General features: G+C 50.3%; 1 protein-coding gene across 2 annotated transcripts in view; it reads right to left on the bottom strand.

The window, feature by feature from the left end:
• Positions 1-1,630: 1,630 nt before the first annotated feature.
• The window catches only part of GJB2 (gap junction protein beta 2), a 33,178-nt gene continuing 22,661 nt past the window's right edge, over positions 1,631-12,147 (bottom strand). Inside the window, exons 1-2 of one of the 2 annotated variants that reach the window (XM_019436483.2) lie at positions 7,654-7,874; positions 1,631-3,793 (exon numbers count right to left, since the gene is read on the bottom strand). In XM_019436483.2, the coding sequence (XP_019292028.1) occupies positions 3,094-3,774 (681 nt within the window). In that variant the 5' untranslated portion in view covers positions 3,775-3,793; positions 7,654-7,874 and the 3' untranslated portion in view covers positions 1,631-3,093. Of the gene's footprint in view, positions 3,794-7,653; positions 7,875-12,147 lie in introns of those variants that run through there. The other variant, XM_053901120.1, reaches the window with a different exon arrangement.

The raw sequence follows: 12,147 nt of genomic DNA, 5'->3' as shown, positions 1-12,147 counted from the left end.
GCTTGGGATCTATCTCATGGAACACGCATGGCAATATTTTACTTAGCACTTCACTACGTAGAAAGCTTTTACATAAATTGTCTTACTTAGCTGCCATTAACCTTGGAAAGTACCAGTAAGGCCATTGTAAGATGAGAGAACTGAGGTCCGGAGAATTAAGTGAGCTCTTGCAATACCCACCGGACACCCCTCTTGGCACGTTGCCTGCTGCTGTCTAGTTGACTGCTGAGGTTGGTGACAGCAGTGATGGTCAGCTCGGGCCAGGCCACCCTGGAGAATACCGGCTGCATCCTCCTGAGTTGGCCCTCATTCACTCACTGCCAATTGCCACCCGCCTTTTGACAGTTGTGCATCTACGGAAGAGTTGAGACCACGAGTGCCAGCTTACTAGCAAACCTTGTGCCAGATAAATTGGCAGCTGGACCGCACCCACCGTTTCACAAGCTTTCAAGGTCAAATACGTGGATGCCCAGCCAGTGTGGAGGCCCTGCTGGAGGCTGGCCAATGGCCTTGATGCAATCAGGCCGGCCCAGGGTCTTTTGGTGGTCCCTTTTGAAAACCAAAACCAAAAACCCCAAACAGAGGTTTTTCTTACCTAGCACAAATGATAAATTCGAGATATGTATTGAGGATTAAACTCATGTTCAAAGTTCAAGCTCTAATTTTCAGGCATGTGGCCAGACCGCTCTATAAGCTCTTCAAAGTGGTCAGTAGTGATCTGGAATTATTTTGGTCTAGTCTTTTAAAACCTTGAGAGTAATAACCTTCACAGCTTCTAAGAATGAACACATCTATCTTAAAAATCGTGTGCCGTTTTAACAGCCTGTGTGCAGAGCACTTTGGAAGATGACCAGGGACTATTTTTCTCTTTTCTATTACCTGGATGAAAGTTGGCTATTTTTTTTTTTGTCCTCTTAAATCCATTTAGAAAGCGAGCGCATGGCATACGGTTCTCCATAAAAAACATTCCTAAGTATTTATGTGTCAAATGCTGAGGTCCTTGGGCTCAAGGTTCCTCTTACTGAAAAGCCGGAGCCGCTGTTGGCCGGCTGGGGGAGAGCCCCCGAAGGCAGGCAGGCCCGCAGACAGCAAGCACTCCCACACACAGGACAGGCTGGCCTGCCTACGGGCTCATTTCCCATAGAAATGGGCAATAAGGAATGCAGAGCAGCTTCATCAGACCAGATTCGATTACCTACAAATACACAGAAAGTACATCTCCCAGAAAAGACCCCTTATACAATTTTTCTCATGCCTCCGCCGAACTTCACCATGAATGACATTTTCAGCTCCCGTGGTTCTTCTAGGAGCCAAACCGGTCACGTGAACCCAACTTGGCATCCTGCAGGTTACAAATCCAGTCCACACGTCGTGCTGCACGTGTGTTTGTCAAAAACCTGTTGGAGGTGAGCATGCGGCTGGACAAAAATATTCTTTCCCCCTCTCCTGTCAATCTTTCTGGTGACAGAGGCTTTCCTGTACCCGGGCAGAAGAATCCCAGAATGGTGGATGGACACCCTGGTAACTTACCGAGTTGGTGTTAAAAATATAAAATATTAACATAGAACACTGGCTATGGGTTAAAATAAAATCTGCTCTTCTATTAAAAACTGTAAGAGATTTTAAATAGTTATTTTACGAATTAATTATATTTAATATTTTAAATGACATTTGAGACATTACAAAATTATTTAGTTACAAGCATGTAATTAAAGCTATGATTTATTATTACAAAATGTTTTTACAGTGCTATTGTTGGCGACAGAAAAGTGTTTACCCTCATGAAAGTATGTCGAGTACCATTTTTTGGAAACCATGTCAAGCACAGTGATAATATTAGGGTCCAGTTTGTCCCATAGAACACCTAAATATTCATCTAAACTCTAATTTCTATTTAAAAACAAATGCCTACCAATTCTATTTTCACTTAAGAAAACTGGATGCTAAAGAGGGAAGCAAACTTTTGAAGTAGACGAAACTCATTTTTAATCATGAGAATTTCGAGTCCATCTAAATTCTTTAAAATTTTGTTTCCATCTATTCTTTAAAAACAGTAACTACCACTCCCCCCATTTTGTTCTGCACCATTAAATTGTACTGTGGCAATGAAGCATTCCCAAGCCACCTCTTTAAATCAGTGCTCCCACTGTTGACCACAGTAATGGAAAGGGCAAACACTGTAAAGAGGGTGGCTTGCCCCAGCCTGTAGTCAGTAGTAGCTGGTGGTCCATCCAGCGTGTACTTCGCATGCAAAATTACACCTAAGTTTTTGAAATAAGGCTCTTTGCTAATACAAGCCACCCCTAAGAACTTCTAGTTCGTTTCACGTGTGAGAGGCTGAAATGCTTTTACGGGCTACATACCACAATGAATACGGCCACCAGCCTCGCAGGGGCGCTGCAAATTACTCATAACTGAAAGGCTCTGTTTTAAACTCGATGACAGTATCTAATTGCACACCGTTTACATATCAGAGTCTGAGCCTTTGAAATAGTGTGAACATATCATGGTTTTCAGAACATCTTACAGATCAAAAGAACATCTATCCCATTTTAAAGTTTTCACTTAAAAAAGCACAACAGAGTTTGAAGCGTTAGATAACCCTGTCCCTTGTTACAGACTAAAACTCCCCAAGTGAATAAAAGAACCAAGAATCTCTATGTTCACCTTTAATTCAGGGAAAACGGCAAAGAGACCCTTAAGGAGATCAAGCAAACCTTCTCAGCATCCTCTTTAGAACCCGGCGTTTCTCTCCTTTCCTCCAAGAAAGAGAAAGAAATGCTGATGTCCTTTGTTTAAAATAGGAGACAGCCTACACCCACAAGCCCTAGCGGCTCGGGGCCTCACTGGAACTAATTTTAGTGAAAATCAGTATAGGCACAGAATCATGCCTTTGTTTTCAAGCTTTAGGAGAGGAGAGCTCTGTTGGAGGCATCTGGAGTTTCACTGAGATCCAGAGCAGTTTCAAATGGTTGCGTCTAAGATAGGAATCTGTATCTCGGGGAAGTGCTGGTGACTGTGCCTTGACAGCAAAGCACCTGTCTGTGCCTCCTCCTTTTCACCCTCTCTTTTATCCACTGGCTGGGTAATGCGTTAAACTGGTTTTTTGGACTTTCCAGAACAATATCTAATTAGCAAATAACACAATTCGGTGACATTTAGCAGTATGCAAATTCCAGACACCGCGATCATGAAAACCGTGAAGACGGTCTTTTCCGTGGGCCTGGAAACAAAGCAGTCCACTGTATTGGGACAAGGCCACGCGTTGCACTTCACCAAGCGCTGCATGGAGAACCCGTCGTACATGATGTAGAAGACGTACATGAAGACTGCTTCAAAGATGACGCGGAAGAAGATGCTGCTGGTGTAGGTCCACCACAGGGACCCTTCGATACGGACCTTCTGGCTTTTGATCTCTTCAATGTCCTTAAATTCGTTCTTTATCTCCCCCTTAATGAACTTCCTTTTCTTCTCGTGTCTCCGGTATGCAACATGCATGGCCACCAGGAGAGCCGGCGTGGACACAAAGATCAGCTGGAGAGCCCAGAGTCGGATGTGAGAGATGGGGAAATAGTGATCGTAGCACACATTTTTGCACCCAGGCTGCAGAGTGTTGCAGACGAAATCGGCTTGCTCATCTCCCCACACTTCCTTCGCGGCTACGACAAGGATCATAATGCGGAAAATGAAGAGGACGGTGAGCCAGATTTTCCCAATACTGGTGGAGTGTTTGTTGACGCCCCCCAGAATGGTCTGCAGCGTGCTCCAATCCATCTCCTCCGGGCCGTGTGTGCTGGAAAAGGCAAAGCGAACACAACACAGGAATGACTCGTCAGGACGGAACTGGGGACACTTCTCCGGGTCCCCGGTAAGTGAGCACTCTTAAACCTCCTCGCGAGCAAATACCAACTCTTACACAACCTCACCCAAAACGATGAAAACAAAACCAGCCCAGCTCGCTGTAGGATTAGACGTATAGTTCCCAAACCACCTGGAACGTGTCCGTGTGTGTTGTCTAATAAAGACCAGCGTGTTCCCGGGAAGAATTCACCCCGTGCTTGGCACATAACAGAGATGCGGGGGGTGGAGGAGGAGCGCCACAGCAAAAGTACTTGCTAACTTAAAGGCACTAATTAGTGCTGACCGAACTCTGCACTCTGCAGACTGCGCGAGTCACTCAGCACTTGAACGGGACCCGCCTGTTCCTTCTGCCCGCTAGCCTCAGGTCTTGGACGGTGCCACCGGGACCGAGGCTGGCTGCGGCCGGCCTTGCCTTAAAGGCCAACAGACCAACTCCCTGCAGAGCTACCTTCCTTGAAAACATTTCGGTTCACTTTCATGGATTTGGGATGTAACAGTGAAATGACTGTTACCGATGGTAAAGTTTACATTTGAGGCACTCCCAGGTTAAAATTTCACAGAAGGCTTCACTTCCTTTTTCTATATGAAAAGGAACAGGTGAGAATTAGTCTCCCCATGGAGGAAAGCCACCATGCATGGATTTTTGCACATACTTCCTGTGTCTGGATGGGTGGTCCTCACTGCCACGGTGGGGTGGGACTGATTTGCCCGGTTTAGTACTGAGGGATACAGCTGTTTGGTGACGGCTGTAATTGTGCATTTTTTATTGTGGGTCATGGTTTTAATTTAGAGGCGTTTCTAAAGGTGCACATTAAGAAAAAGGACAGCAAATTTAACTCCGTGATTCCCCGGTCACCGGCCCTACAAGATGAGTCACTGTATTGAAGTTCAGAACCAAAGCCTGCTACTCATGGAAAAGGGATTCGGAGAAGCCTGTGATCAATCTGCCATGAGACGGTGGCCTTCTCTTCATCCCAGGATGTGAACTGCCTTCATTTATTCATAGTTACAGCCCAGCTGTCTCAATCAACCCCTCTTGTAAACAAGATTCCACCTCTCCACAATTCTGGTGAGTGATCGGTTTTCCACGCCTTCTAAGCTGGTAGTGAATCCTCCTTCTTCTCTTACTTAAAAGCATAACGCTCTCCCCACTTGGAACAAGTTGGGTCCCGTTTCCCGATGGACTTCCTAAGCAAGCTGGGAACGAATGCCTTTCGTCACTGCGTCCCATCTTGGGCACTGCTGTGGGGCACTAAGATCCGGCCGGAGCCATCCAACGCCATCCATGTCAGAGGAGGCAGGAGAGACACGGAGAAGAGTCACAGACACAAAAATTACGGAAGATTGAAATATGCTTGAGACACATTTAGACCTACTCAGCTTGACAAAGAGACACATCGACTGGAAGAAACTGTGGTTTCGTCTGGGTTCAGCCCTGATCCTTTAGATACAGACTGTCTGGGAGGTCCTCAGGTGAACCAAAATTCATCTTTTAACCAAACAGTATCATGAGATTAGACAGTCCGATTCTTCATTAGCACCGAGTGGAGAGCAGAACACTCACCGAAATAAACTGTCCCTGGTTTAAGTCAATACGTCCGACTAAAAATCTAGGGTGGTCCTTACTCCTTGGCCTCTTCTGTGCTACCAAGGATCACATGCTCTTTTGTAAACCAGTCCAATCACCATCAGCTGAGAAAAATACTGTCGTTTTGTAAAGCTCTTGATCCTTTAAAGGATCTGCTTTAAAGATCCTTTTAGGAAAAGGAGCAAATTACAGTGCACTCTGCAGGAGAGACAGGGGTGATAGGTCAGGATGGACTAGCCAAGCAGGATGGAATTGTCCTCGGCATTCAGATCACCCAGGGAGCTGCCCTCCTGCCTTTCCTGACCTGGCAGATGGGTCATGGGCAGGCTCCTACCTGGCCCACACCACCCTGTCATTGTTTGGAGTTGGGCCAGAAGTGGGTTGAGAAGCTGCTTCAGGTCTTCGGGGAAGGCACCGGGTGAATCACCAGGTCCCAGAAAAGGCAAAAGGAGCTCTTGACCCCTTTACCTTCTTCCCGGTCCTTACTTTTTGGATGGTTGACCTCTCCACAGAGCGCCCCCACCCCCTCACAGGTGTCTGTAGCTGTGAGTGACTTCGCACACTAGATTTGAAAGAGACTCAAAGGACTAATGGGGGCATGGCTGTGGCCACACATCTCAAGACAGAGTCCCAAGTAAATGGTCGTGGTCCTAGGTGTCCGCCTGGCCTGTCGGAAAGCTTGGAGGACACACGCCTTTTGGGCTTATTTCCTCCTGCCAGGGAGGGGGCACCGAAGGGCTAACGCGGCCCGTCCTACAGAACACGCTTCTCAGCTGCACGCTACCTGGTCTGTAAAAAGTGTGCTGAAAGCGTTCTTTCCAGCTGGGAAACGCCACCTGGGGACAAACGCTCTTGACTGTTTAGGAAAAAGGCAAGCAACCAAACTAACCTCAGGTTCGGGCTGCGGTCTAGGTCTCCGGGCTCGCGGGGGCAGGGAGTGCTAGTTAATCCGGCCGGACCTCGACCCGAGTGACTTCCCTCCCCAGGGCAGCGCGAGGAGGTGAAGGTCAGTTTCCTGCTGCGAAGGCTTCCTGCTTTGCCCACGACTTTCTGCAACTTTCTGAACTAATCCTTCGGCCAACGGAACAGGTCAGGTGGCCGCAGTTACGGCGACCGGGCAGCAGAGCGAGAATCTCCCCCAGGAGGGTCTCGACACGCGTCACGCTGAGCCGGAACGGTCCCCTCCCCCGCCCCGCGCGCCCAGCCCGGCCACGGCCCCGGCTTCGGTTACCACGGCCCCTTCTCCGGCGCTGCTGCAAATCCGGCCCGAGCAGCCCGATTCGAATTTCAGAGCTCGGCCTGAGCCGCTCCCTGTCCAGACGTCCGCGCTCGCCCCTCGCCTCCCCGCCCCAGGTCTGCTGCCGCGACCGCCCGGGACAGGGACGGCGCAGGGGCCTCAGCGAGCGTGTCCAGCTCGCGGGATCCGGGTTGCCCGGACGCGGCCGGGTCCCCCAGTCCCGGCCGTCCTTCCTGGCGCGGGGTCCCCTGGCCCTAGGCCGTCCCGGGGTCCCACCTGGCGCGGGGTCCCCGGCCCTAGGCCGTCCCGGGGTCCCACCTGGCGCGGGGTCCCCCGGCCCTAGGCCGTCCCGGGGTCCCACCTGGCGCGGGGTCCCCCGGCCCTAGGCCGTCCTTCCTGGCGCGGGGTCCCCTGGCCCTAGGCCGTCCCGGGGTCCCACCTGGCGCGGGGTCCCCCGGCCCTAGGCCGTCCCGGGGTCCCACCAGGCGCGGGGTCCCCGGCCCTAGGCCGTCCCGGGGTCCCTCCCGGCGCCGGGTCCCTCAGCCCTAGGCCGTCCTTCCTGGAGAGGGGTCCCCTAGCCCTAGGCCGTCCCGGGGTCCCACCTGGCGCGGGGTCCCCCGGCCCTAGGCCGTCCCGGGGTCCCACCTGGCGCGGGGTCCCCCGGCCCTAGGCCGTCCCGGGGTCCCACCTGGCGCGGGGTCCCCCGGCCCTAGGCCGTCCCGGGGTCCCTCCCGGCGCCGGGTCCCCCAGCCCTAGGCCGTCCTTCCTGGCGAGGGGTCCCTTGGCCCTAGGCCGTCCCGGGGTCCCACCTGGCGCGGGGTCCCCCGGCCCTAGGCCGTCCCGGGGTCCCACCTGGCGCGGGGTCCCCGGCCCTAGGCCGTCCCGGGGTCCCTCCCGGAGCCGGGTCCCCCAGCCCTAGCTGTCCCCGGGGCGCCGAGAGTCGGGCGCACTTGCGGCGCGGCCTCACCTGTGCGGGAGGGAGCGCTCGGCGGGGCCGGGGGCGGGCGGCGAGGGGGTCCCGGGTGGCGGCGGGGCGCTCTGGCGGGGTCTGGGCCGGTCCTGGCCGGGGCCGCCTCCGCGCTCGCTGCGGGCTGGGGCGCCGCCGACTGGCTGGGAGTCCCGGAGTGCGGAGCGCGCCGGGCGCTACGGGTCCTCGACACCTGCCTGCTCCAGCGACGCCTTTTAACCGCACTCGACACTCCGCCTCTTTCCCCAAAGCCATTTAGAAAGTTACGGAGGGGGCGGCACCTCGCTGCCCGGCCTCCCTCCCCTGCTGCGGGCGGGGCGCGCGGGGCCTCCCCGGTAGCCGGGGCTTTCCGGGACCCCGACGCCCCCCATCGCCCCTCGAGGTCCAGGGGAGCCCGGGCCGCACAGCGCCCCAAGCACCCCTGAGCGCCTGGATTTCCCCGAGTCCCCGTGCGCTCCACTCCCCGCCACGCCCCCCCCCCCTCGCCACCCCAGCCCCGCCACCCCAGCCCCTCCGCCCAGGGTCCGAGCGGCGGGGGGCTGGACCTGGCGACCAGAGGAGTATGCAAAGCCCCAAGCCTCGGCTCCCTGCATTTTGGGGACGGGTGGGGTTAAAGGACAGTCGTTGTTGCTGTTATTGTTATTCTGCTTTAGTCCAAAGAGTACTATTGCATTGAACGCTCTGCTTTACTCGTTTTTTAATTATTGGGAAAACAGGAGTTCCCAAAGATTTGAAGATTGAAGCTCAGGCTGTGGAGGTTCCAGTTCCGCTGCGGGGCGGTGACACAGGGTCTGTTCCCGCCTTGGATTTTGGGTTCAGAGTGGCAGGCAGGTGGGCCACCAGGGCTGGCCAAGTCCCTGCTTCTTTCTCCCCCCAGAATCTCACAAACTCAACCAGCGCCTGCCTGGATTCCCTTTTTGATTCGACCACGTTCAACAATATGCTAAGGGCTAGGGTTGGAGGCGGCTGGGGGAGACAAGTCTTGCTCTTGCCAAGGTTGGCACGGGCGTCTCCGTGGGCCCTGGACGTGCCGCCTTCCACGTCCCGGCAGACGGTGCCCCCCCGGGCCCTGCCGCTTCCTCCTCCCGCAGCTGAGAAATCGCAAGGCAGTTAGTTGCTCGGTTTGGGGCGGGGGCGACCCAGATGATTCAGAAAATAGAGGGTATGAATGACATCTACCCACCCCTCCTTTCCCTGCACGCGCACACCATGAAAGGGGAGCGGATCCTGGGCCGCTCAGTTCTCCCAGAAGCTTCATCCCGGATTAGGAAGTCTCATGGTTCACATTTGGTCGGGTATTTCGATGTCTCGAGATGCAGGTTGACAGAAGGGGGATATGCACAAATCAAGTGGATGGAGAATTAAAACTGCCAGAGCAGGACGCGTTGGGGAAATAGCGCCCAGCGTGGGTGGCTGTCACTGCTCAGGTACCTTGATTTCTGCAAAGAGCGGCCAGTGTGGAAGGGTGGGCAAGCCGTTCTCAGGCTCAGTTTTATGTTAAGCAAAGATGATGATTCATCCTGACAGAGCAGATCCAGCCTCAAAAATGGATTTCCCATGATTATCACCATTAGCGTGAAAGCATTAACTTTTCCTTGTAAAACTGGTGCCCCGTCGCCATGGGCCAACTCAGGCCATTCTTGTATGGGCGAATGTGAGCTTTTCCCCGTGGTTACTACCCCACCTTCCAGCTCCAAGTCTTAGTCTAGGAGGGAGTGTCTGTTCATGAAGAGACAGAGCCCCAAGAGTTGCCAAAAGCCCTTGCATGGCCCATCTGACAGATGTGCTGAATCGGCTTTTTAGAAATTACAAGGCAAAGCCGGGTGGAGTGGAGGAATGAAGCTGCTGGGTCTGAGCGCACATCACAGTTGAGGTAGGAGGTGTCTCAGGGTGGAAGGTGGGGGGCACGGTGGCCGGGGTGGAGGGGGTGGATGTTGTGGAGCTGGCCAGCGGCTCCTCCCTTCAGTTACTTTCTGGAACAGCACTGTTTAGGAACCGGTTAGAGCCCTGCTTGGGTCAGAATGAAGGAAGGGTCTAGAACCATCGTAGGAAGCTTGCTGGTAAAGGTGGTTTGGAGACTGCAAGTTGAGTCACTTTCCCCCATTGAAAAATTTCACCTTAGGTTTTAGTGTGTGTCTCCTGATTATAGGTTGCTGTTCAACTTCCTTTTCCTTGTTTTCCCGGACTTACTCTCCTGATTTGCATAATTAGTGTGCGTTGTGGGCTAATTGTATATCACAGCTGCTCCTATTTGGGGCTATGTAGCTAGACTTCCTGCAGCTCTTAAGTCTCGACCTGATTTTATTCTGTTTTGTGTGATTTGTGTTGTTTTTCTGTATTGGTGTTTTCCTCCTTACCAGACTTGAATTTCTTCAAGACAGAACATCTTAAATATATATTTTTGTGTCTTCCAGAGTAGAGGAGGAGGAAAAGACGAGGTACGATGGAAAAAAAGTTGGGATATTTAAAGTTACGTCCACATGAGCTTAGACTTACAATTAGGAGGTCACACCACAAATTAATAGTTTTGTAAATCCTGTAATCATTTTGTGAATAGCATAATCCTATTGCTGTCTTTTTTCCCTTTGGGCTAAAAGCATTACTTTGTTAAATGGAAACACTGAAAATAAGCCTTAATTTTGTCCCCTGTTTTCAGACGTCTTCATCTTTAAACTGACCAGCCCCTGGAGAAAGCTCTGCCCTCTACTCCAGCCTTCCCGGGCCCGGAGCATAGCAGATGCCCAGCATGTGCCTGCTCCTTGATTGGTATACCTCTGTCTTCTTAACCTGCAGGCACTGAACAATATAGAGAATGTTTTTTGACTCGGCTTTATGGAAAAAACTCCGGTGTCTCCTGAGGCGGTCTTGAATGAAGCAATTCCCAGGGAAACTCGGGCACGTAGCGAGTAGCTATTGATGCTTAACTGATGAGATCTGTTACAGCCACACGTTGTCACTTTGGAGTGTCACAGACACATATGATGAATATTTTTATGTAACATGCTTAGTAGCAAGCAGGCAAACCCCAGGTGTTTATAATTGAGTTGAACTTGTATGCAGGCATTTAAAGTGATGCAGTTGTCAGGTTGTAAGGTGAAATGTGAATATTTGAAGCTATTCAGGGTTTTAATTTGACAGCTGTTTTATAAATGGACCAGAAGGAAAGAAGTTGTTCTTGTGTAAGAAATCAGTGTGAGAAAAATGATATTTCTTCACATATTTTAATGGATGATTGCTTGCCAGCTGCCTAATGGGGCAGCCCCTTGGATGCCCTCTGGGAAGGATGATCTGAATGCACATAAAAAATGTCTCAGTGAAATTTCTGACACACAAATCATATGTAGGAGAGAGCAGAAAATATATCAAGACAAGAAGAGACTTGTGAGAGAATGGAGTCCCTGTCCGAAACCTTGGCAGTTTTAGGGCAAGTTAGAATCATTGAATGTCTCTTAGCTATCAGTTATTAGGGTCATTAGCTACTGGTCTAGACCCACTCTCTTGACTTGGCTATTGAAATATTATTCAATCATCATATTAATAATTGGCAAAAATTCCAGAAAGTTCAGCCTCCCTCAAAATAGCAGTCGGAAACTGAAGATATAATGGACCCTTGGCATATCTGGGTAATTAATAATTACTTACATATGATAATATGATTTAAAAGCAGGAGTGATCTTTAAAAGTAAGCCTTTAAAATTTTTGTGAATAATTATTATAGGAGAATGCCATTTCCCTATGATTTCTCTCTGCATCATTGACCCACACCCTTATTTATGTATCCTGAAAATTGTTAATGTCAAATCACTTAGGGAAAAAAAAATCGGTTGTTACATTCAAAGAGTTAAGAAAAAAGATCTCAGACTTCAATAAGTTATTCTTTTCTTCACTTTCAAATTAAAGTCATCTCATAAAAATGCCAGCTTTTGAGTGTGACTAAAACTGTTGTAAGTCTTTCCATTTTCCTCATTCTATTCTTATATTCACACGTAAAATATTTGGGGGGGAAATTCATGGTGCTGAATGTGTCTCAGTGGAAAGGCAGTAGTAAAATAAGTTCATTTCTTTTGTTTTACTGGAGGGGTGTATGCTCTTACTTGCAAATACATCAGTGTAGCTCTTTTATGATTATTTAAGCAGATGATGGAGAAATTACAAAGATACTTCCAAATGTATTTGTATCAGAGCACATGTTTGTCAGAAACGAATCCAGAGCTATCAATCCCTAGGCAAACTGGTAGATAAAATTTATTTCTAGTGAATATAAAAATTAAATTCTGTAAGCTGTGATGACTTATCAAAATGGAAGTTCTGCACCATTCACAAAGGAACAAAAGAGATTTCTACTTTTTAGTTTGTGTTACAAATCATCTTAAAGAGCTTTTGGAATAAGTTAGGGCACAGTAAACACTCATGAGTTGCTTAGTAAAAAAATCACAGACAGAGGTTTGACAAGGGACTACAGAGAGATTCCCTGGTTATTGTATTTGATAGACT

This window comes from Panthera pardus, unplaced genomic scaffold (assembly GCF_024362965.1).
Source record: "Panthera pardus isolate Hobbes unplaced genomic scaffold, ASM2436296v1 HiC_scaffold_1, whole genome shotgun sequence".
Taxonomy (NCBI): Eukaryota; Metazoa; Chordata; class Mammalia; order Carnivora; family Felidae; genus Panthera; species Panthera pardus.
Note: the sequence above shows the minus strand (reverse complement) of the source record. Positions and strands in the feature narration are given on the sequence as shown.